We start from the raw sequence: 26,142 nt of genomic DNA, 5'->3' as shown, positions 1-26,142 counted from the left end.
AGAGCACAGAACCGACTCAATAACAGCTGAGTAAAACTGTGTCATCTGCGTCTGTGGCAGGTTGAACTTCTTCAGTTGACGAAGGAAGAACAACCTCTGCTGGGCCTTTTTCACAATGGACTCAATGTGAATGTCCCACTTCAGGTCCTGAGAGATGGTGGTGCCCAGGATCTTGAATGACTCCACTGCAGCCACAGTGCTGTCCATGATGGTGAGAAGGGGGAGAGCAGGGGGGTTTCTCCTGAAGTCCACTATCATCTCCGCAGTTTTGAGCGTGTTCAGCTCCAGGTTGTTGTGACTGCACCAGACAGCCAGCTGCTCAACCTCTTGTCTGTAAGCAGACTCGTCGCCATCCTGAATGAGACCGATGACTGTAGTGTCATCTGCAAACTTCAGGAGTTTGACAGAGGGGTCTTTAGAGGTGCAGTCATTTGTGTATAGGGAGAAAAGCAATGGGAAGAGAACGCAGCCCTGAGGAGCTCCAGTGCTGATGGTGCGGGTGTTGGATGTGAATTTTCCCAGCCTCACTAGCTGCTGCCTGTCTGTCAGGAAGCTGGTGATCCACTGACAGGTGGAGGTGGGTACAGAGAGCTGTGTCAGTTTATTCAGAAGGGTATCTGGGATGATGGTGTTGAAAGCGGAGCTGAAGTCCACAAACAGGATCCTGCATAAGTCCCAGGTTTGTCCAGATGTTGGAAGATGTGGTGCAAACCCATATTGACTGCATCATCCACAGACCTGTTTGCTCGGTAAGCAAACTGCAGGGGGTCCAGCAAGGGTCCAGTAATGTCCTTCAAGTAGGCCAACACCAGCCTCTCAAATGACTTCATGACCACAGACGTTAAAGCAACAGGTCTGTAGTCATTTAGTCCTGTGATTTTTGGTTTCTTGGGTACAGGGATGATGGTGGAGCGTTTGAAGCAGGAGGGGACTTCACACAGCTCCAGTGATCTGTTGAAGATCAATGTGAAGATGAATGATAGCTGGACAGCACAGACTTTGAGGCAGGCTGGAGAGACACCATCTGGGCCTTTGGCTTTCCTTATCTTCTGTTTCCCGAAGACTTTGCGTACATTATCTTCACAGATCTTAAGTACAGGCTGAGAAAGTACAGGCTGTTTTGTGAGACGGTCAGAGCGAGTGTGGGGTGTCAGACCAGGCTTTTCAAACCTACAGTAGAACTCGTTCAGGTCTTCAGCCAGTTGTTGATTGGCCTCAGTGCTGGGGTATGGGGTCTTGTAGCTGGTGATGGCTTTCAGGCCTTTCCACACTGATGTAGAGTCATTACTTGAAAGCTGTTTTTCCAGTTTTTCAGAGTAGTTTTGCTTTGCCACTCTTATCTCCCTATTCAGTGTGTATTTGGCCTGTTTGTACAAGGCTTTGTCCCCACTTTTGTAGGCGTCCTCTTTGGCCTGGCAAAGCTGTTTGAGTTTTGCACTGAACCAAGGTTTGTCGTTGTTTAATGTTAAATAAGTCCTGGTGGGAACACACATGTCCTCACAGAAACTGATGTAGGACGTCACAGTGTCGGTGAGCTCATTCAGATCAGTAGCTGCAGCCTCAAAAACACTCCAATCAGTGCAGTCGAACCAGGCTTGTAGGTCCCGCTCTGCTTCAGTAGTCCATCTCTTTACAGTTTTTACTACAGGCTTAGCAGATTTAAGTTTTTGCTTGTAAGCCGGTAGAAGATGAACCAAACAGTGATCAGAGAGTCCCAGAGCTGCTCGGGGGACAGAGTGGTATGCATCCTTTAAAACAGTGTAGCAATGGTCCAGTATATTGCTGTCCCTGGTGGGGCATGTGATGTGCTGTCCGTATTTAGGCAGTTCGCGGGTGAGATTAGCTTTATTAAAATCACCGAAAATGATAATGAAAGAGTCCGGGTAACGCTGCTCTGTGTGTGTGATCTGGTCTGCCAACAGTTCTAGCACTGCGCTCACATGCGCGTCGGGAGGAATGTACTCACTCACCAGAATAAACGAAGAAAACTCCCGCGGCGAATAAAAAGGCTTACAGTTAATTAAGAGAGCTTCCATATTTGGGCAGCACATCTTTTTAAAAACTGTCACATCTGTACACCAGCCTTCATTGATATAAAAACATAATCCACCGCCTCTCATTTTCCCCGACGACTCGGTGACGCGATCCGCTCTGAACAGCTGGAAGCCCGTTAGATGAAGCGCACTGTCCGGGATGGCTCCGTTCAGCCAGGTTTCCATGAAGCAAAGCGCAGCAGAGTTTAAAAAGTCCTTGTTTGTGCAGGTGAGGAGTTGTAGTTCGTCTGATTTATTCCTGAGTCCTAAAACCGCGCTGTCGGAATTTCACGAGCGCACCAGCGCGCTTCCCTCATTTGCGTCGCCTGGAGCGTTTGTATAGGATTGCAGCTCCTCCAACTAAAATGTCCAGTAAAACGTCTGAATGCTCAAATGTCGGCAAAAAGTTATTTGGTGCGCTATTTCTGATGTCCAGGAGTTCGTTTCTTGTAAAGGTGATCAGAAAAAAGTTGCTTAAGACAGGACAAACAAACAAAAATAGTACAAGTACCAAGGAACAACAAACTGAGGCTGCCATGTGCGGCACCATCTTGTTAGTGCCAGCTAATATAAATATAAATAAATATAAATATAAATAAATATATGCAAAGAGGTGCATCAAGCAGAGAACAATACAAGTAGTGCTACCATGCAAGATTCTTAATTAAGTGCTAGAGGAGCAAAGTGCACAGAGTAAAGTTGTAAAAGCAAACGTAAGTGCAGATTTTTTTTGAGTGGGGACAAGTTAAGAGTTAGTTAGGTGTTCATGGAAGAGGTGGGTCGTTAGCCATTTTTGAAGATAGCGATGGATTCTGCTGTCTGGATTGAGGTTGAAAGTTCATTTCACCACTGAGGGACAGTCAGTTTGAAGGTTCTGGAAAGGGACCTCATGCCTCACTGAGTAGGCTCTACCAGGCATCGGTCGTAAATGTAGCAGGTTGCGGGAGGGAACATAAACCTCAAGGAGAGCATTGAGGTACAAGGGTGCTATTCCAGACAAGGTCTTGTACGTGAGCATCAAGGCATTAAATTTGATGCGGGCAGCAACAGGAAGCCAGTGGAGAGAGATGAAGAGGGGTGTGACATGGGTCCTTTTGGGCTGGTTGAAAATGAGGCATGCTGGTGCATTCTGAATCATCTGAAGGGGTTTGATGGAGTTGGCTGGGAGGCCTGAGACTAGTGCATTACAGTAGTCCAGTTTTGAGATAACAAGAGCCTGGACTAGTAGCTGTGTGGCATGATCAGTGAAATAGGGTCTGATTTTCTTGATGTTATACAGAATGAACCTACAGGACCATGCAGTTGTTGAAATGTGGTCTGTAAAGTTCAAGTGGTCATCGAAAGGCACCCCAAGGTTTCTGGCTGTCCTCGTTGGCTTGAGTGTGGTCGAGCCTAGCTGTATGGTGAAATTGTGGTTGATTGAAGGGCAGGCAGGGATGTCGAGAAGCTCTGTTTTTGCCAAGTTGAGCTTAAGGTGTTCCTTCATCCAGTCCGAGATGTCAGACAGGCAGACAGAGATGTGTGTTGAGATCGATGAATCTTCAGGCTGGAAGAACAAATAGAGTTGAGTGTCATTAGCATAGCAGTGATACGAGAAGCCATGGGACTCATTCACAGGCCCCAGAGATGTAGTATAAATAGAAAAGAGCAGTGGACCCAGAACTGACCCCTGGAGAACTCAAGTTGTGAGTTGTGGACATTCAGATACCCCTCCCCTTCATGATAATTTGAAGGATCTGCCTGAGAGATAGGATTCCACCCAGCACAGAGCCCTTCCGGTGATACATAGACCAGAGAGAGTTGACAGGAGGATCTGATGATTCAGTGACAGCAGAGAGGTCAAGTAAGGTGAGGACAGATGATCTTGAGGTTGATCTTGCTAGTTGTAAGGCTTCAGTGATAGAAAGCAGAGCAGTTTCCATGGAGTGACTGCTTTTTAAGTGAGACTGCCTCCAGGAGGTTGTTCTGTGTGAGAAAAGTGGAGAGTTGATTGAAAAAGGCTCTTTCATGGGTTTTGGACAGGAAAGGGAGGAGGGAGACATGTCTGTAGTTGCCAGCAGCAGCAGGGTTAAGTGTTGGGGGAACCTGTGCCTGCTTAAATGAGGTAGGGAAGGTGGAGAGGGATGTGTTAAAGATGTGTGTGAGTGCAGGTAGTAGTGTGGGAGAGATGGCCTGAAGAAGGTGAGAAAGGATAGGGTCTGGAGGACAGGAGTAGGATGGCTAGAGAAGAGGCGCTTGGAGACAGCAGTCTCCGAGAGAGGGGAGAAGAAGGAGAGTTGAGAGTTCCATGTAGGAGGAGCTTGTTTATGGGTGTCTGGGGTGGAGAATTGGTTCCTGATTGATGTAGCCATGTTGGAAAAGAAAGTGGCAAAGTCATGTGGAGTCAGAGAGGTAGGGGAAGGGGGAGGAGGTGGACAGAGAAGAGAGGAAAAGAAAAGAGAGTATTAACAGCATGACAGACTGCATCATGGACTATGTTAATTTTTGAACAGATAGCATTGTTCAAGTCAGAAGGGTATGCTGTTTTCCTACCAACAAGCTCTGGATCACCAAAGACCCAAAGAATAGCCCTGATGGTCCTGATGGTAATAGCCCCAGTGTACTCAATGTCTGTACCAACTAGCTATGTGGGATCCTTCAGCACCTCTTCAATATGAGCCTTCATCAGGAGAGGGTGCCAGTGCTGTGGACAACATTCTTTCTGGTCCCTGTTCCAAAGAAGACAGCTCCCTCATCCCTGAACGACTCCCTCATCCCTGAACAGTTACACTCACATCACATGCAATGAAGGTTCTGGAGAGACTGTTCTTGGCCCACCTCAGACCTCAGGTGAGCTCATTCCTGGACTCCCTGAAGTTTGCCTACCAGCCACAGGTAGGCATGGATTATGCAATATACTACTTATTGCAGATGGTCCACTCCCACTTGGACTGCAACAATACCACAGAACGTATCACATTCTTTGATTTCTCAAGTGCATTCAACAGCATCCAACTCCTCCTACTAAGTAAGAATATGGGTAGAGCACAGGTCAGCACCTCCATGATCTCCTGGGCCATATACTATCTGTCAGACAGACCTCAATTTGTGCAGCTGGGGAGCTGCCTGTCCAAGCAGCTACTGAGCAGCACTGGAGCACCAGAGAGAAGTGTGCTATCCCCATTCCTGTTCACGCTGTACACCACTGACTTTCAGTACAGTTCTCAGATGACTCTGTGGTTGTCAGGTGCATCAGGGTTGGACAGCAAGTGGAGTATAAGGACATGGTGAACAACTTTGTTGAATGGTGTGGGAGGAACCATCTACTCCTCAATGTGGCCAAGACCAAGGAGATGGTGGTTGACTTCAAGAGAAAAAGGACCACAACCAGACTGATAAACATCATGGGAGAGGATGTTGTGCTTGTTGACACCTACAAATACCTTGGTGTCCACCTCGACAACAGGCTGGACTGGAGGGTCAAATCAGAGACTGTGCTGTAGCAACGAACGGTATAGGAGGTGGTTCTTACCAGCAGCAATCACCCTGTACAACAGTTCATCACTGTGCTGGAACATTATTGTGTACTAGAGACTATTCCTAGAATAAGCTCATTGGATGTATGTTACATTTATGCAATGGGTTGCATTCTACTTACTGCACTGATCCTACTGCACTGATGCTACTCATACTAATATTGCAATGCATTACTGTACAACTGTGGTCGCTCTGATGATCACAGCTACTCTGCTATACATCTGTGGTTCCAAACCTGCTGTTTTGCACCATTTGTACTATACAGTACACTAGTCATTCATCTTCCCTGGGGTTAATATCCCAGTGTTATTCCAGTATTGCTATTTGGTGAATACACACAAACTACATTCATAGTTTTCATCCCTATGACTCAAAATCTCATGGAAACAACACTCTTTTTCACTGGGAAAAACCCTAAATCTAATGAGTCTGGGACTTCTGAGTATTCAGAAACACATCTGAGGCTTCTCTTCTAGGAACTTGACAAATTTTGTGTCAGCATTTGGAAGGGTCTAGTCCATCTGTGACTATCCATCACATGCCTGCCACCAGACTGCCCCACACTGTTTATCCTGTAGTTGGTGCTTACAAGTTGGCTCCAATTTCACCATTTCAGGCTGCTGCCACTTTGCCCTGGCAACCCTAATCCAGGCAGGGTACACAGTCTTTTTTGCACCTTTCATGGAGGTCTTTATGATCATTCTTTATCTCTTCCCCAGACCTGTTCACCAAAGGTGGCCCTACAAAGACCATTAAGCTCTCAATGACAGCATTGAGGTTCACCAAAGTGGCAAACCCATATACCATAACAAGGTCTTGATCCAGAATGGGATTCAGCATTGTTTATTAAAAAAATATTTTATTTGTAAACCTTATTTCTCTAAAAATTGCTACTTTGCTACTCTAGTGTAATCTAGATATGCATTATTGAAACTTTGGCTGGTTTCAATAAGACAAATGAGCAAACTGTGGCATCACTTAACAGTTGTCTTGTGAACATGTTATGAACTAGCAATTATTTAGTCAGTATGATGTGCCTTTACTGTAAAACATTTTTTGCAGGTGTATTTTTTATGTATTTATTTTCTCACATTGATGTGAGTAAAAGTAATATAAAACCTTTCCCCAGGAAAAATTGAAGATGATGCGCGAGAGGAAGAGGAAAATCGTAGACGAGAGGAGGAGCAGAGGCGTCAGGCCCAGCTTGAACGTGAAAGAAGAATTGAGGAACAGATTAAAAGGGAAAGCGAGCTCGCTGCTAAGAAGCTTTCACATGCAACAGAGACACTGAAGCAGAAACAGAGGCTGAGAGGAAATGAGTTTCATCACCAAACTCATATAATGCAACAAACACCAAACACTGAAATTGAAAGAGATGAGGTAACTTTTTTTATTTAGGTAATTCTAATGTAATTAGAGGATACCAGGTCTTGTTCTAAGTTATGTATATAATATAGATTATATAAATATTTGTTATGATTAATGTGAGAACTGTTGTGTGTGTATATCTGTGTTTGTTTTTTTGCTTAAACTGAAGACATTTGGGTTTGAGGAGATGGAAGGGAGAAACCCCCCTTGTGTGTATGTGTATGTGTGTGTGTGTGTGTGTGTGTGTGTGTATATATATAGGTCGCTGTTTGGGTTTAAATAAGCAAATACTTAAGAGCCTATGATTGGATCATTACTGCAGTGATTAATATGTTTCAGCTGGCAACAGTTCTTTTAACCTGAACTGATGCAGTGTGTAGCTTCTCATTTCTTACACAGCCATGGCAGATTACGTATCCTATGGTCGTGGAAAAGATGTTACTGAAGGGGAAAATTGTTGGCCTGCATCAAGCAAAGAAAACACCTAAGGAGATTGCTGAAATCACTGGAACTGGGTTATGAAATGTCCAGTGCATTATTAAAGCCTGGAAGGATAGTGGTGAACCATCAACTTTACAGCAGAAATGTAGTCGGAAAAAATTGAATGATCGTGATTGGAGATCTTTAAAACGCTTGGTGATGTCACATCGTAAAAAAATCGACAGGAGAACTCACGGCTATGTTTAATAGTGAAAGTAAGAGCATTTCCACACGCACAATGTGATGAGAACTTACAGGATTGGGACTAAACAGCTGTGTGGCCACAAGAAAGCCATTTGTTAGTGAGGCTAATCAGAAAAAATGACTTCAATTTGCTAGGGACCATAAAGACTGGACTGTGGAGCAATGGAAAAAGGTCATGTGGTCTGATAAAATCAGATTTACCCTATTCCAAAGCTATGGGCGTGTCAGGGTAAGAAGGGAAATGCATGAAGTGATTCACCCGTCATGCATAGTGCCTACTGTACAAGCCTCTGGAGGCAGTGTTATGATCTGGGGTTGCATCAGTTGGTCAGGTCGAGGCTCAGCCTTATTGTGTGGCAATAAAATGAAGTCAGCTGAGCACCTGAATGTACTGAATGACCAGGTTATCCCGTCAATGGACTTTTTCTTCCCTGACGGCACAGGCATATTCCAGGATGAAAATGCTAAGATTCATCAGGCTTAACTTGTGAAAGAGTGGTTCAGGGAGCATGAGGAATCATTTTCACACATGAATTGGCCACCACAGAGTCCTGACTTTAACCCCATTGAAAGTCTTTGGGATGTGCTAGAGAAGACTTTACGGAGTGGTTAGACTCTCCCATCCTCAATGCAAGAACTTAGCCAAAAATTAATGCAACTCTGGATGGAAATAAATGTTGTGAAGTTGCATAAGGTTGCTGAAACAATGTCAGGACGAATGCGTGCCGTAATCAAAGCTAAATGCAGTGCAACAAAATATTAGATTGTGCGACTTTTTTTTTGGCCAGGCAGTGTATACACTGTATATATATATCTGTATCAGAGTTTCTGTTAGCTAGTAAATACAGGTTTTTGAATTAAAAATTCCCAATGTCAGGTAAAAATATTAACACAAAGCAAATATACTTTAGACGAAGTACGTTCGCAATTGCACACCTAAATAAGGTGTCTGTCTGAACAAATACTTTTTTGACAGCTTGTGAAGTTTTAATCCGCAACTACAGCAAATTATATCCACATTGGCAAAAGTAGCCTGCGTCATTCCCCTCTCTAGCGTGCCCACAGAGAGAGGCTTCAGGGGCGTAACCTGGCCTGGGCAGTCAGGGCTGTAACCCCGAAGATTTTTTTCTTTAGCCCCGAATAATTCTACACTTGGAGCTGTTTGTCACTACGTAACTGAATGTCAGTAAAAGAAGACGGCAGTGTTGTAATTTTGTATCTTCAGTGAATGGAGTGTTGTATTTTATCTTTAGTGAACAGAGGCATGACCAATCAGACAGTGTTTACAGGAAAATACGTGGAAATACTCATGTCTTATTGGCTGACAGGTCTCAATTCTCCCAAACGCTAGCTCACACAGTCAGTTAGTGTGAGGGGAAAATGGATATACACAAATTTTTTTGTTTTATTTTAGTTTTTACCGGTATAGGGGTTGCAGCTGAAAAGCTAACATCCTCTCATGCTAAGCCAGGAAAACAAGGTGTGTAAATGTCTATATGAGTTCCAAGTTACATGAACATGAAGGACAGTAATATACTTGCATGGCTCTGTAGCCAGCTAAACCCATACAATGGTCGCTTAGTTGTGAATAATTTTGTTATCAGAAATATATGTGGCAAATTGCAGTTTAACGTTTTGCTGTGCCGTGTTTTTGTTTTGAATGCTTGTTTTATTAGACACTAATTCTATGATGGCCGTTTGTTATTTTGAATAGTGTGAAAAAGAAAATGTAATAAATAAACTTTTATCTTTCATTTGACTTGATCGTTTTGTTGTTATATCACATATACTATGCATAGTCCAAAACATTACAGTGCAAAATAAACACCGAAATTAAATGACCAGATTTTTTCCATTTTGTCCAGTAAACATTATCTTCCCCGGACACGTTGACTGCCACCAAAATTTCTTAGCAGAAACTCTGATTTTTATATATATATATATATATATATATATATATATATATATATATATATATATATATATATATGTATGTATGTATTTATGTATATATATATATATATATATATATGTAATTTATATATATATGGATTTTTTTTTCATATAGGTTGCAGAGGTAGAGAAGAAATTCATGGAACTGTTGTTTAAATATCAAATCGTTGAGGATGAAGATTCAGAGGAGACACTAGCAGACAGAATGAAAACTCTGCAAAATGAGTTAATGGTGGAGTACTGTAAGAAACGCAACCTGACCAGTAGCTGTGTGTTTTCTTTCGACACTGCAGTTGGTTATGAGACTCTGCCTCTACATGATAGACTGACAGTACTTGAGGCAGTAATGCATTTAGTTTTTGAGGAGAATGAGGACGACCACACACATAAACATGACCGGGACTTCCTCTTGGATCTGCTCGAACAATTGCAAGATGATCATCCATCACTTGCATTTAATCTTTTACAGAGCCTTCTTCAAATTGATGTGCAACTGTCTGCACAGAGTAAAGAAATTCTGTGTCAGATTGCATTCAACAACACATGGAAACTGGCAGAAATAACAGATTTCATGCGTTACATTTTCAGGAAAGACAAAGAACAAGTGCAGTCAATACTTCACATTGCACAGACCTACAAGCTGGAATATAGGGATGTCTTTCCTGCTCTGGATTCACCTGATCCCCTCAGATGGTTAAAAAGCTATGTTGACAAAGAGAGACACAAAAATGCTGTTACTATTATTAGTGAAATGCGCAAAGCAAACTACCCTGAGAATGTCCTGATAATACTCGAGGATGTTCTGGGGTATCTGGAAATGGAGCTTCCAAAACACAAAACAGCTGATCTCAATGAAAATGAAATCCAGAATGTAAAGAAAATGGTTAAAGAACTGGATTTTAACAACCCAGACAGACACGTTCTGAAAAGTGTACTAGTGGGAATGTCAGTCGCAGTAAAAATATGCTCTGCTGTCACTATTCAAAGAGGTAAAAAGGAAATAGTCATTGAAGGATATCTTCCCAGATTAACTCAACTTGCAACTTTGGTTGTTTTCCTGCTTCCGAAATCAGAAACTAATACAGGTTGTCTCCTGGAAATTGGGACTGGTGAAGGGAAATCTTGTATCTTAGCCATGCTTGCTGCAATCCATGCCATTCGTGGTGTAAAGGTGGACATTGTGACGAGCTCCCCGGTCCTCGCCTGTCGTGATTTAGAGGAATGGAGCGGACTGTACAACATGTTTGGCATAACATCATCTGCCGTTCCTCCAATGCTGAATGATGTCTCATCTGAAAAACTAGAAGAACTGACTCAGGAAGCGTACAAACAACAAATAATTTACAGTACTGTTGGGACTTTTGCAGCAGATACACTGAAACAAGAGTTTGAGAAGAAAACAACTCGAGGAGACAGGAGGTTTGAGCTAGTGATTGTGGACGAGGTTGACTACATGACCTTGGATAATGGAGTTCAAATAACATTTCTGTCCCATGAGTCCAGTGGCCTCCAGCATTTGGAACAAGTCCTTGCAGGAATCTGGGCCATGGTATCTGCATGTCGACCAATTGAGGTAGAAGAAACTGGAGAGACCATGTGGGCAACAAGAGTCCAGAATTTTCACACAGCTGCACTAATAGCAATGATTGGTTCAGATGAAACTGATACATTTTCACCACTGGAAATTTTGTTGCCAGGCACCGAATTAGGCTTTTACTCAGAGGAAGATTTTGAAAATTTGCAGGTCTCTATTAATGACAAAGGAGAAAAGCAACATGTTGCTATGGAAAATGAGGCATGGAAGGCCATCATGGCCAAAACTGGAATAGAACAACAGTATGACCTGCTCAGTGTTCTTGAGATGGGGATGGAGCACAAGGTGGCATTTAACTGTTATGTATATCAGTCAGAAACTAGAAAAGCCATTCGGTTTGGAGAGCAAAAGACAAAAACTGACCAAAACATCAACATGCTGCTATGCGAGAATGGTAAAGCTTGTGAGATCTTGTCTGAAAATTTGCTTGTTGAAGCCACTCTTAGCCAGGTGAAATCCAAGATTAAATATTCTAAACAATGCAGTTCTGAAGAAGAAAAACACAATCTTGTAGTTTCTTCTTTCTTAGAGAAATACCTGGAAAATCAGCTTCCAGTGTTTGTTGAGAATGCACTGAAGGCCATTCAGATGACCAAAGGCAGAGAGTACATGATCGAGAGATCTCTTAGTGCTCAGGGAATAGATGTTAGTGAAGAAGATCAACACATGTACCATGCAATAATTCCAGTGGACTTTCAGGCCAGTGGAATGTTGGAGAAAAGAAAACGGTGGGGTGATGGACTACAACAATTTCTGGAGATGAAGCATCAGTTAACTTTATCGCCATTATCAACTGTGACAAACTACATGTCAAATTCAAATTTCTTTAAAAGATATCTCAGTGGGAAAGGAATATTTGGTGTTTCTGGAACACTGGGGGGAGATGCAGACAAGGGTTTCCTGGCAAGGCATTACAAAACAGACAGCTACGTCATACCGGCTCATCAGCGTCAAAAGGTTACTGAGCTTCCTGCAGTCCAGGTGAGGGGAGGTACCGAACAATGGATCCAAACTCTTTGTGCCACGGTCTCAAAAGGCTCTAACAGAGGACAGGTGGTGTTAGTCGTGTGTGAGGACGTGAACACAGCAAATGAGTTCAATGACAAAATTACAGCAGAAACCAAACATTCAGTCACCAAGTACACGATGAGCGAGAGCCACAACATTGAGAACCAGGAGTTCAACAAGGGACAGATCATTATTACCACTAACCTTGGAGGCCGTGGAACAGACATTAAGGTTACAGAGGAGGTTAATCGCTGCGGTGGTCTCTTTGTGTTACTCACGTACTTTCCCAATAACCGAAGAGTCGAGAAACAGGTTTTTGGACGAACAGGTCGAAAAGGCACGCCGGGAATGGTCCAGCTAATACTGAACCATGATCGTCTAGCCATGGCCTACCGAGGCCATTCTATCGAAGTCATGAGGGAACTCAGAGAAGAGTATGAGGTTAATCGAATAAAAGATATGGAGAAGGAGAAACTAGCTGAAATTGAAATGAAGGAAGAGCTGTTCTCCACATTTTGTCAGTTCCTCAGTGACTTTGACAAGCACTATAATACAGAAGAGAAGACAGACCTCTTTGAAGTGAAAGTAAAAGATGTCCCTCGTTACTTTGAGTCCTTTCACAGTAAGGTGGACTATCACCCAGCACTGAATGCTTTGAAGGAATCATGGGGTATATGGCTGATACTTCGCACAGAACAGATTAACATAGAGAATGACCTCACTGAATTGAAAGTAGACCTCATCCATCACTTGCATGATACAAGTAACAAACTTTTACAAGGTCAGAGTGAAAACTTTTATGATCACATCCAGCAGGCTTTAGGAAGAACTGCCTTGCACTTTCAAAACAAAAACAAATGTGACTATGGAGCGAAATCTTACTGGAAAAAAGCCTCTGAGTCAGACAACTACTACAGAGCTATTGCACTATATAACCAGGCCTACATTACCATTAACCTGGCCAAAGAGGGCTACAAAAGTGAGGCACATTCCTTACTCGAGGAGGCAGAGAAGGCCATAGATGTTTACATATCAGAAACAAGCAACATAATGAGCTTCTGTTCCTTGTCAGTTGCTCAAGATTTTGAACCACACCACAGCGGCAGCTGTAACTTCCAAATACAAATGCAGGCAAGGATGAACATATTTAACTCATGGAAACGAAATATCAGAAAAATACTTGACATGCTTGGATCGGGCAAAGGAGAGTTCAAAACTGTGGACTTGACACTTTACAGCTTATCAGCTGAGGAAGATTTTGTGTCTTCTAGTGAACTCAACCTCTTTCGTAATTATGGGCTTGCAGTTGTGTTTGAAGTGAAGAAAAAGCCCCAATTCTCATTTGATGCCCTGATTTGTTGTTTTCTTGGTCTGGTTCAGGTTGTAGCAGGAGTTCTGATATGTGGCCTGACAGCTGGTTCTATGTCCTCATTTGGTCTTGGTTTGATCTCTGAAGGTGTGTCTGACATGATCAGTGGAGTCATGGGTATGATAAATGGCACGTTTGATTGGGTATCGTGGGCGATATCTAAGGCAGTTAGTATAGGAACTTCTTTGGTCTGTGGAGGATTCAGTGTTCTCAAAAGGTCATTCTCCTCTGTGAAAAATGCTGTGAGTAATATCTTCAATGGCACCAAATCCCTAAAAAGTGTTGCATGTAGTGCCGTCCGATCAGGAAGAAACCTGTTCGTTTCATCATATAAATCAGCCAAATCACTGGTATCATCAATAAGTGTAAGGAACATCACACTGAATGTAGGCAAAGTGAATTTAAAACATGCATGTAAGTATGCTGTTCAGGAATTGGCAATTCAGGGGATAAACACTGCTCTAAACACATGTATTGATGCTGCTGTCCAAAAGACCTTCCAACAAGGATTTCAGGTTACTTTCAAAAAATCTATCTATTCAGCATTACACCAAAATCAACAGTTTGTCCAAGCACTCACAGATTTCATTAGCTCAGGAATTTCAAAGGCCGCCTTGGAGAAAAGATCTGGTTCTTACAGGATTAGCAGAAACTTAGAGGAGGAAATGAAGGACCATATGGTTTTCAACACAAATCTTGTCATGAATGATCTCATGGTAAACTGTAAACAAATACATCAGGTGATTAACACGCTCTCACAGGTATGGGACAAATCAGCAGAGTTTGTTTCACACCGCTCTCATGCCTGTATAAGGAGGCTTCTAACTACTGCAAGCATGTCTACCACCATTTATGAAATGTATTCCTCCATTCCTACTAAACAGGCCATTGACAGTAATTTTGTTCCTGCATTTTTGAAGTCCATAAAGGAGGATCCATTATTTGAGACATATGACAATGATGGAAGGGACAAACTGGAAGATGTGGAACGTCTTAAAAATGAACTCATTGATTTAGTTTCAGAAGTTCTTTCCCAAAACATGGTGGAGAGTTTTTCTGGGTTTGCCACATCCATGTTTACAAAAACATTCACCCAGAGACTAAACTCTTGTACTGGAAAAGTCGTTGGTAATTTGCTGGGAAGGCACGAAACCCAAAGTTTCTTTGTCAGTCAGCAGCATCATTATGATCTGGAATCAGCCACTGAATGCAAGAAAAGATCTTTGACTGAAGAAGAACTAAATGAGCTCACATGCTATGCTAATAATATAGCTGACGAACAAAAGCCAGCAACAGCTTTAGAGGTTCATGTTCTCACAAAGAGTAACTTACTGGAAGGAAAAGGAATTTGTATAACTGTAATAGATGATAAAGGAAAACCTCTAACAGAGGAGACTTACCCAGGAACTGATCCAGCAGCTGGTGCTATCAAACTCGTGCTGCCGAAATCACCTCTGACTTCTCCAGAGTGAGCTCAGTCTTTTTGCAATGTAATTCATTATCCAGGCATATTCTTTGGTTGTGCCCTTGTGGACATTATTGTTTATTGTGTTTTACAGAGAAAGAGGAATATGGAGTAAACTGAAAGACAGGGTTACGGGTAAAGACACACCACAGAGTGGCCACATTGATATTATACGCCCTGACGGCTCTCGGGAAACTGTCGATTCCTCAAATCAGAACTGCCTTTTTCATGCTGTCATTCAAGCAACAACTAACGACCCAAATGAGGTTGTACAACAAAAAGCTGTAGAACTTCGCAGGAAAGTCAGTGAGGAGGTAAGTAATAAATAAACTTAAACTTTATTTATTTATATAGCACCTTTCATACATGAAAATGCAGCTCAATGTGCTTCATGGTAAAATTAAATAAACATCAACCCATGTATGTAAACCGGTAAACAACAAATAAAAATATAATAAAAAGAGAAAATTGAAATAGAAAGGAAATTAAATAAAAAATAAACATAGAATGAGAATGAAAATAAAACAAATAAAATGAAAACAGTAAGACTTAAATGAATACAGCATTAATAAGAATAAAAAGATAAGAAAATGCTTCACCATACCTTTTCGATGGCTCCATGTTCCTTTTCTCCTTCGTCATTAATAGAAGCTTCACCCATCTTCTCATACTTCATCCTGGGAACATTCAATAAAGCAGCACTTGATGATCTCCATTGGAATATACTCTGTCAGGCATTCTGAGATGTATGTAGGTGCTAATCCATTAAAAGACATAAAAAACAGTAAAAGAATTTTAAAATCAACACTAATAACAGTATATTATGTAAGTAACTAATAGTAAAGTCATCAACTCCTGACCATAACTGGCCATTTACGTGAACCTATGCAACCTTAGATGGCCGGGGTACTCTCAGAAAGTGCTCATCTGCCAAATTTCCAGAGCTTCCTTGCTCACCTTGTAATTTTGTGCCCACTTGTTGGTTGACAGTGGTCAAAAGAGTACAAATCATACTGATGAGTAAAAGTACTGATACTGTAATATTAATTCACTGGAGTAAAAGTAAAAGTAAAAGTATTCGTCAAGAAAATTACCCAAATAAGACTAATAATATGGCTGAACTCCTTCAGTAATTATTCTACAGGCTACTTGTCATGTCTACAATCAACACAACTAATCTGAAAATGTTCTAATTTCTATTCTGTTCTTTTGTGAACAAAGTGAGTGATGCTGAAGTGAACACCACCTCCATAATAAACAGTATATAAAAAAACATTAGCTAGCTAGCTAACTAAGCCAAATGCTGTTGGGCTTTCAGTACCTAGCCTGTATTGTTTTACATATAGCTAGCTAGCTTATATTAATTCACATGTTTCTAGCTATTGTGGTGTGAAATTTTTTTTTTGCATATTTCTCACACTTAATAGTTTCATATCTTCAGACAAAATATAACTCAAAGACAATCAGAGTAAACAATATAGATACATGAATAATATACTGTAGTAGGGCTGTCACAATATTAGATTTTTCACACCACGGTTATTGTGGCCAAAAGAATTCACGATATCAATATATCGCGATATCTATAGAAACCTTTGGGGAAAAACTTTATCAGTCAAATTGTTTTTACTTTATTTAGTTTTTCTTTTTTAGTTTTCATGTGCCTGTGTTAATTTAAGTTTGTGTTAATTTCAACTGTGTATATTGTTGATCAGATGATCAGCTTAGATTTTTTTCTTTCATGTTCATTTAGTTCACTGTTATGTTCAAGTTTATTTATGCATATTTTAAGTTTTCTTGATTGGTTGGTGCAATAAGATATGTACTATAACTGAGCAAAACTATCTAGTGTATTACAATCACTGTAATGTTTACTAAGTGGTTATAGCATTATCATTTAGCAGTCCCACAGGATATTAGGACATTAATATGAAGACACAGTCACTGTTCAGGGAGAAGATCTTATCTGGAATGTGTGCTAATTATTATAGTTGATGAGAAAAAATTATGCTTTTGTTGTTACAGATTCTTTCCAAACCACATAAATATGTTGAGGCTGTGAAGATCCAGAACATGTTCAACTACACAAACCACTCCAATAAATTTAAAATTGAAGCCGGAGCAACTGAAGAGCAAAAAAAAGCATTTTCTGAATATATCAAGGGCAAGAACAAACAAGATATCATTAATGATTACAAGCTGGGAGAAGCTGGGACCTACAAGAAGTAACTGAATTTATTTTATTTATCATTAATAGCCTTTGAGTTATTTATTAGACAACATTTGTGAGGTGGCCTGGGAAAACCCACTGGATGTTGCTGCAGCTAAATTCTGGTAAAAACAGGCATGATAATAAATCAAATTTTGACTGTGTTTTGAGTTTTTCAGCCAATAATATATTTAGACACCTCTACTTTAAGCAATCATAAAATTATTTCTCCAAGTTAATTTATAGCCATCCAGCATGAGAGTATTAACATAAAGAGAAGGTTTTATAAAAGACACCAGCTTAAGAAACTAACAGCATACTTCACTCTAAACTGATATTATGTAAAATCGTTTTTTATCAGTTTCTGTCGCAATCTATCCTGTATAAATTTCTTTCGGGAAGGGATGTAGCAGAAGGGTTTCTCAGGCTGCGACATGTACACTATATGGCCAAATGTTTGCAGACAAATGATCATCACATTCATATGTGCTTTTTGAACATCCCATTTCAGATTTAGTCCCCTTTTGCTGTTGTAATAACCTCCACTCTTCTGGGAAGCTTTCCACTAGATGTTGGAGCGTGGCTGTGGGGATTTGTGTTCATTCAGCTACAAGGGCATTAGTGAGGTCAGGTGCTGATGTTGGGATGTCGAGGAGGTCTGGGGTTCAGTCGGTGTTCCAGTTCATCCCAAAGGTGTTCAGTGGGGTTGAGGTCAGGCCTCTGTGCAGGACACTCGAGTTCTTCCACTCCAACCTTCACACACCATGTCTTCATGGAGCTCGCTTTGTGCACAGGGGCATTGTCATGCTGGAACAGGTTTGGGCATCTTAGTTCCAGTGAAGAGAAGCTGTAATGCTACAGCATACAGAGACATACAATGCTTCCAACTTTGTGGCAACAGTTTGGGGAAGACTCACATATGGGTGTGATGGTCAGGTGTTCACAAACCTTTCGCCATATAGGGTATATGTACATAATTTACAGTATATTACTAATAATACTAAATATTGTCTAAATATTGTCCTTTTTCTAATATTTTAAAGCCTTTTAAACATGGAAAAAGCCACCCCAGGAGTGGTCGAGGCAGACCACATTCCACCAAAGGATAGTGTAAATAAACTCCGTGAGTTCTTGAAGAACAATCCAGCTCAGAAATTTTTATTTGAAGAGAAACATAAGGAACTCTATAAGTTAGTGATGAGCATGGAAAATGACAAGCTGGGAAAACAGCTGATTTGCATGAACGCGCTGCACTGGGATCATCAACGTGCGCTGACCAGCGGAAACAGTACTGAATCCCAAGCATCCAGGTCTCAACACCATCCTAAACCATCCTGAACTCTTGTCTAGTTAAGTTTTTTTCCTAACATTAACTGCCATGTTTTACATTTATGTTCCCCAGACATTTGCTGACAGAGACCTTAAAAAGTGGAGATATGGAGAAAGTACTGAAGCAGTCATTAATACTGGCTCACCCGGAATGCTCGGACAAAGTCCGGAGAAGTCTAGGTAAATCTTGTTTGTCCTAATTTTTTTCTACTCCATGTTTTGAATAAAACCAAGTTTATCCAAAATTAAGTTGAGACACTACAGGTGCAGGTAAATATTTAAAACAATAGTTCACTTTTTCTTGTGAAACTTTACATTTTTATGCAAATGTGGCTGCTATTTCTTCTAATCTACTTACATATGCACAGTACATACATAATAAAACAAAAAATCTAGTGCTTGGAATTTAAATGTTTATTTCCCTATGATTCACAAGAGAAAGACTTTTACACAAAAATTTGTTGTAAAACCATTTCTTAATTGTTTAATAAAAATCTATAATACATCCACAGATAATTAACATTTTTGGGAAATTTCTCTGTAATGAGCTCCTTAGGGACAGGACTAAACTAGGATTTTTGCTTCTGAACATAGAAAAAAAACCAGTGTAACAATCTCCCAGGTTTGGGCAGAAATGAGGAAGCAGGAGGCAGGCTTAGAACAACTCTTGGGCGTTTTATTCTCAGTTTCTCTTCCGCTTTCAGCGGTCTGTTTAAGTTTCACACACACATACACTAGCATGCACATGAATCGGGCTCTCTCTCTCTCGAGGCGCTCGTCTCTCTCACTCTTATCCACGCCCCAGCTCACTGCAACACAGAATACTCCTTAGTCAAATTCCCCACAGGTGTGCCTTCCTTACCACTCACCTTCTCCAGCTCCGCCCTCCATTCACAAATCAGCGCTCGACCACGACTGCACTTCCACATACCCCCACCACCCGACGCAGGCCGGGGAGCCATCCATATGTGCTTAGCCCTCACCTCTACTCTCTGTTCACCCACAACTGCATACCTGATCATTGCTCGAACTCTGAATCAAGTTCGCAGCATGATGTTAGGCCTGATCAGGGACGATGATGAGACCTGGTGTTGTGGTTAGACTAAGACTAAGGAAGAAGAATAAGGAGCTCATTGTGGACTATTGGAGGACCAAGAAGAGCCACACACACACATTATCTACATCAATGTGGCTGAAGTATAGTGAATGGCCGGCTTTAAGTTCCTGGATGTCCACATCTCCAAGGACCTCACATAAGCCATGAACACCTCCACCCCGATCAAGAAAGTGTCCTAGTATCTTTACTTTTTGAGGAGATTGTGGAAAGCTACTCTACTGAGATGCTATTGAGGTTCTATCACTGTAACATTGAGAGTATACTGATGAACTGCATCTCAGTGTGGTACAGCAGCTGCTCAGTCTCCAACTGGAAGGCCCTCCTGCAGATGATGAAAACCTCCCAACACATCACTGGTGCCAACTAACCTCCATCACAGATGTTGTATACGGAACGTGAAAGGCATCATCAAGGACATCTCTCACCACAACCATTGACTGCTCATCCTTATATATATATATACATATATATATATATATATATAAAATACATAATATCATTGCAACACAATAATTCAATCACTTCTCTTAGTTCAAACTAGAGTTATCGCATACTGACCTAACCTAAATTATTCTCTATATCTGATTTTATTGCAGATAACAGCAGGATTCCTGCACTTACCTCGATTTTCAAGAACACATACTACAAGACAGGATATAAAAATATTATAAGTAAATACGCTGATATGCACCTGATCAGCAACGCCCAAAAAGATAATCTGATGACGTGGGTGGACAATGACCGCTTTTTGAATACTAATACAGAGGAGTATAAGGAAATTAAATCCACCATAGGACGCTATAAGTAATCAAGGTACCTGCTGGTTTTCATCATTTGTTTCTTTCTACTCTGTCTTTTGATCATACAAAAGATATACCACTACAGGTGTAGAAGGTCATTTTTTAAACAGTAGATCACATCGTCTTTGCTGATGTTCTTAAGTATTTTTTTGGGTTGGAATAATTTTAATGCAAATGAGGCTTCATCTAATTAAATATGCATAAACTTAGCTAATTAATAAAACCAAAAAGGTTTGAAAGATGTTAAAATTAAAATGTTTATTTCACTATGACTTATAAGAGAAAGACTTTTAGTTTTAGTGTTTTGTTATAACAAATATTATTTAATTTTCCAGTATAAAATGTAAATCTAGAAATCTGCAATAAGCTTCTAATCTGGTTTATGAGGTTCATAAAGGAAACTGACATGTATATTAAAATGACACATTAACTGACATATATATAAGGAAACAAGGTTTTTATGCGGATATGATCGGATTTTTTTAATGGATGGAAATGTGTTCAGGTAACAAAGTTACCTGAAACTAAAATGTATATTTTTAGTAAACTACAATGAACAACTTGAGGAAAAGATTTTTCCAGCATGATTCTTTAAAAATAAGAAATAATGTGATGTTAATGATTATATTTGAAGGTAAAGTGAGATACAGTGGGCTGGGATTGGCAGAAATACTATTTCCTAGGATTACTGTTTTGAGTGATTTATCTGAAATCTACACATAGGCTGTTGTGAAGGAAACTTTACCTGTGTTTAAAATGTCTTTTACTCTTACTGTACATACAGATTTATGAATATTATTTTAGCGCTACACAAACGACACCTCACGCTTGTAATCACTGATATTAATAAAGTCTTCTAGAGAGTCGTTCAGAGAGGAGTCTTTCATAGAGTTGTTCAAAAAGAGTCGTTCATAGAGGAGTCTTTCATAGAGTCGTTCAAAAAGAGTCGTTCAGAGAGGAGTCTTTCAGAGAGGAGTCATTGAGAGAGAGTCGCTCAGAGAGAGTCGCTCAGAGAGAGTCATTCAGAGAGAGTCGCTCAGAGAGAGTCGCTCAGAGAGAGTCATTCAGAGAGAGTCATTCAGAGAGGAGTAGTTCAGAGAGAGTCGCTCAGAGAGGAGTCGTTCAGAGAGGAGTCGCTCATAGAGAGTAGTTCAGAGAGAGTCACTCAGAGAGAGTCGCTCAGAGAGGAGTAGTTCAGAGAGAGTCGCTCAGAGAGGAGTAGTTCAGAGAGAGTCACTCAGAGAGGAGTTGTTCAGAGAGAGTCACTCAGAGAGGAGTTGTTCAGAGAGAGTCGCTCAGAGAGAGTCGCTCAGAGAGGAGTCGCTCAGAGAGAGTCATTCAGAGAGGAGTCTTTCAGAGAGGAGTCATTGGGAGAGAGTCGCTCAGAGAAGAGTAGGTCAAAAAGAGTCGCTCAGAGAGGAGTCGTTCAGAGAGGAGTCGTTCAGAGAGGAGTCGCTCAGAGAGGAGTCGCTCAGAGAGAGTCATTCAGAGAGGAGTCGTTCAGAGAGAGTCATTCAGATAGAGTCATTCAGAGAGGAGTAGTTCAAAAAGAGTCGCTCAGAGAGGAGTCGTTCAGAGAGGAGTCGCTCAGAGAGAGTCGTTCAGAGAGAGTCGTTCAGAGAGAGTCGTTCAGAGAGGAGTCGCTCAGAGAGAGTCGCTCAGAGAGAGTCGTTCAGAGAGAGTCGTTCAGAGAGAGTCGTTCAGAGAGGAGTCATTCAGAGAGAGTCATTCAGAGAGAGTCATTCAGAGAGGAGTCGCTCAGAGAGGAGTCGCTCAGAGAGGAGTCACTGAGAGAGAGTTGTAAAGATTGTGAATTATTAATCCATATATAATCATTTCAGACTACTAACACACAGACTACTAAAGATGTTTTTTTTTGATAATATCCTTGTTACGTATATGATTTTGATCTCTAACCTGCTGTCTGCTCCATTATTTCTTTATATTATTATACATTTACACAAAAATGTAAAAAATCAGGTATTAATATTGGATGAATGTCCTTAATGAATGTCCTTAATGAAACCGAGCTAAAGTGATGCGTATTGAGGATTAAGTATTAAACAGCATGCACACGGTGTGCTATAAGTCTGTTTTCACTGTACACCTATACATTAAATGTCGAAAAATTCTGGAATGATGAATATGTCTAGATATGTAGAGTATTAAGTATAAAGCAGCATGGAATATGTGTGGTATATATATATATATATGTACACCTATACATTAAATCTATCATGATATGAAATTATAAAATGTGTGGGGTGTTTTTGGTCTTTGGTCATGTGGTCAGTCTTATTAATCCCCCCATTAATTTACTGGGTCAGTCTTATTTTACTGAAACTTTCAGCTTTTGAAAGAGACCTCACTTGTCGAGATTGAGCATCCAGAGACAGAGCTACTCAGACAAAGCATAAACTCCTACACCTCCACTTTTACCTTTTGGTCTGGAGCTATCAATACGATCAGCACTTTTCGCACAGTAGTACATCTATGTATATTTGCATCATTAATGTGTAGAATAAATTCTTCAGAACAGTTTTATGAAATAAAATGCCAAAGCATATGTCATCACTTTTTCCTACTCCAAGATTTTGGGGGTCAGCTTCCTGTTTGATGCTGACCACACCCCCTTATATGATGTCACGTTAATTAAGTCATGTTATTTCTATCAGCCACACCCACTGCAAGGGCTCAGAAATACAAGTTCTGACTTTCATTTATCAAGTCATAAAATAAATGCTGCTAAAGTTTAAATGTACAAATATACCTGAATCCACGCTGTGACAGAAAGATTTTCCTCCGAGACCGAAGATACATTAATGATTAAGAAATAAAACACTCTTGTAGCTACTAAATAAATGATATATGATACACATTGACTAATGTGTCTGATGTTTTACAGTTAGCCAAAAGACTCATCTGTGGTCTTTGACTGCCATCTAGTGGCCAAATAAAGTAACAACCTGAAAAAACTTCACAATTTAGTTTAGTTGAGATGAAAACTACATAATATTGTTATACAATACAAGTTATGAATAATATAATTTTGAAAGACCTGATTTCTTAAAAAAAATCAAAGGTTACCGCATTGTACATGGGTTGTGTAAATCTAATCAAATTAAACTAACTAAACAAACAAACAAACAAACAAATAACTAACTAAATAAAAATGTTTGTAGGCCTATCACAGTTATTTAGGTGAAATATACGTATGTACATGCTTTGAGTTCATATTATCCGTTTCAGGAAATACACATTTATCATTTTAGAGGATTTTCTTGAAACACAAAGCATAAAAAAATTTATGTTTTGAAAAAGTTCAGACCCTGTCTAATCTACAGCACTTCAGCACACTCTGTGGACCAAAGCGTAAATATAGCTTTCATAATTTTGGGGGAAAAAATGTCTTCTGGTAACAGTTTTTAAAGTTCATTGTTTACCTGACCTACCACTGAAATACTGCAAAGAAATATTTACGAAAGTGTATATCTTATTCATTACTCTTGGTAGAATTCAACATTTTAGCAAATCAAACGATCAAATATCTCACTGCAATATCTCACTCTTCATTCATTACACTCAAATTGTTTTCGGTAACAGCGCAGCCTGCATAAAAATCTCCTCTGAAGCCCAGATACAGCTCTGATACACAGTGTTTTACTAAAAGAATGTTTTATAGACATTTGTTAATAATTTAGGCATTTCGATTATTCATTTCTCCATTTTCATAAAAAATATCAAGCTATTTAAATAAGTCCTAGAATTGCTGTCCACTCTGTCATCGTGGGATAACTGCCCCTTTAAGAAACTGACCTTTGACATCACAACCTTCATACTGTTTTATCTTCAGTGGACTGAACACACCTGCTGCATGTTCAGGTATATAAGTTTAATTTATTTAATCTTTCTCAGATTGTGTCGATACTTAGCTGAGTAAGTGGTGAAGTGGTAAAATATTGAGTTAATTAAAATAATTTTAGAATATCAAAAACAAAACAAGGTCACCTTTAACAATTCAACATGTACACAACTGTAAGTCAACCATATGTTCATCAGATGCTAACGTTAACTAAAATTATCCACCTTGTCATGGAAAGATGCATACACGAAATGGTGGACATGCCTTTTCTTAAATAGTATGCATGACCAAAACACACACACACACACACACACACCTAAAGCCGCTCTCCACCGTCAAATACAAGCTTAGGTATTTATTATGGACACCAGACATTCCTGATGGCCGAGTTCTTCCACTCCAACCTTCACACACCATGTCTTCATGGAGCTGGCTTTGTGCACTGGGGCATTGTCATGCTGGAACAGGTTTCAGCCTCTTAGTTCCAGTGAAGGGAAATTTTTGACAGCTAAAAGCATGCGTGTGCTGGAGCGATCCTCCATCACGGCATTAATACAGCTACTCATTTAATTATGAGGGACAATGTAGTGATTATAATATGAATACGAGTGCTTATTGTGGTTTAAATATTTTTACAGTTAATACTGTTGTTGTTATGATGTATATATGGTTGTGTTTGGTAGAGATGAGTTGCTCTATACGAAGGTTCGAAGGTCTCATGGGTCACGTCTCGAGTTTTCTAAGCAGTAGTGCTTCGAATCAGTGCAACGGAGCCTTGGTTCAAAATACAGCTATTATCATACACTTGCTATATTTTGCTATAACTTCTGTTGTCACTGGTGTTCCACAGGGGTCTGTCTTGGGACCTCTTCTGTTTCTTATCTACCTTTTACCAGTTGGCACCATCTTTAGGAAATATGCTATTCATTTTCATTGTTATGCCGATTATACCCAACTTTATCTGTCTTCTAAACCCTCCTCAAAGTTTCCTCCTTCTGCTCTTGTCAAGTGCCTTGATGAATTAAAAACTTGGTTTTCAAGTAATTTTCTCAAATTAAATAGTAGTAAAACAGAAATTCTTCTCGTTGGTACAAAAACCATAATAGATAAGTCAAACATTTCCGCTGTGGTTATAGAGAATTGCCCTGTTCCTCTGTCTAATCAGGTTAAAAGTTTGGGTGTCATCTTCGATAAAACTTTGTCTTTTGAAGCTCATATTAACAGTGTTACCCGTTCTGCATTCTTCCACATTAGGAATATCAATCGTCTGCGTCCTGTCCTTTCACTGAAGAGTACTGCTACTCTTGTGCATGCTCTTGTAACATCACGACTCGACTATTGTAATGCTTTGTTTTATGGGCTTCCTTCCAAATCACTTCACAAACTACAGTTGGTACAAAATGCTGCTGCTCGAGTTATTACCAAAACTTCCATCTCTGAACACATTTCTCCTGTTTTACAAAATTTGCATTGGCTCCCAGTTAAATTCCGTGTAAACTTTAATTTTTACTTTTAACTTACAAAGCACTCAATAATTTGGCTCCTTCATATCTCTTAGATCTTCTTCATATACACACTCCTTCTTGCATTTTAAGATCGGCTTCTGCACTTACTCTTGTTCTCCCACGCACTCGGACAACCTCCATGGGGTCACGAGCTTTTGGTAATGCGGCTCCCCTTTTATGGAACTCACTTCCTGTAGAAGTTCGCAATAGTTCAAGTCTTCCAGTCTTTAAATCTCGTCTTAAAACTTATTTTTTTAGGCAGGCTTTTATGTGATTTTATGTTTGTTTGTTGTATTGGCCTTTATTGTTTAATGTTATTGTTTTGAGTGC

General features: G+C 40.2%; 1 protein-coding gene across 3 annotated transcripts in view; it reads left to right on the top strand.

The window, feature by feature from the left end:
* Window positions 1-22,700, top strand: part of LOC113524094 (uncharacterized) — a 28,153-nt gene extending 5,453 nt beyond the window's left edge. For 2 of the 3 annotated variants that reach the window (XM_053233586.1, XM_053233587.1), the window contains 7 exons: window positions 6,679-6,929; window positions 9,670-14,993; window positions 15,085-15,304; window positions 17,016-17,215; window positions 18,243-18,509; window positions 18,602-18,708; window positions 20,242-22,700. In XM_053233586.1, coding sequence (XP_053089561.1) covers window positions 6,679-6,929; window positions 9,670-14,993; window positions 15,085-15,304; window positions 17,016-17,215; window positions 18,243-18,509; window positions 18,602-18,708; window positions 20,242-20,453 — 6,581 coding nt within the window. In that variant the 3' untranslated portion in view covers window positions 20,454-22,700. Of the gene's footprint in view, window positions 1-6,678; window positions 6,930-9,669; window positions 14,994-15,084; window positions 15,305-17,015; window positions 17,216-17,710; window positions 18,201-18,242; window positions 18,510-18,601; window positions 18,709-20,241 lie in introns of those variants that run through there. The other variant, XM_053233588.1, reaches the window with a different exon arrangement.
* The last annotated feature ends 3,442 nt before the right edge of the window (window positions 22,701-26,142 follow it).

Source organism: Pangasianodon hypophthalmus, chromosome 4 (genome assembly GCF_027358585.1).
Source record: "Pangasianodon hypophthalmus isolate fPanHyp1 chromosome 4, fPanHyp1.pri, whole genome shotgun sequence".
NCBI classification, from domain to species: Eukaryota; Metazoa; Chordata; class Actinopteri; order Siluriformes; family Pangasiidae; genus Pangasianodon; species Pangasianodon hypophthalmus.
Note: the sequence above shows the minus strand (reverse complement) of the source record. Positions and strands in the feature narration are given on the sequence as shown.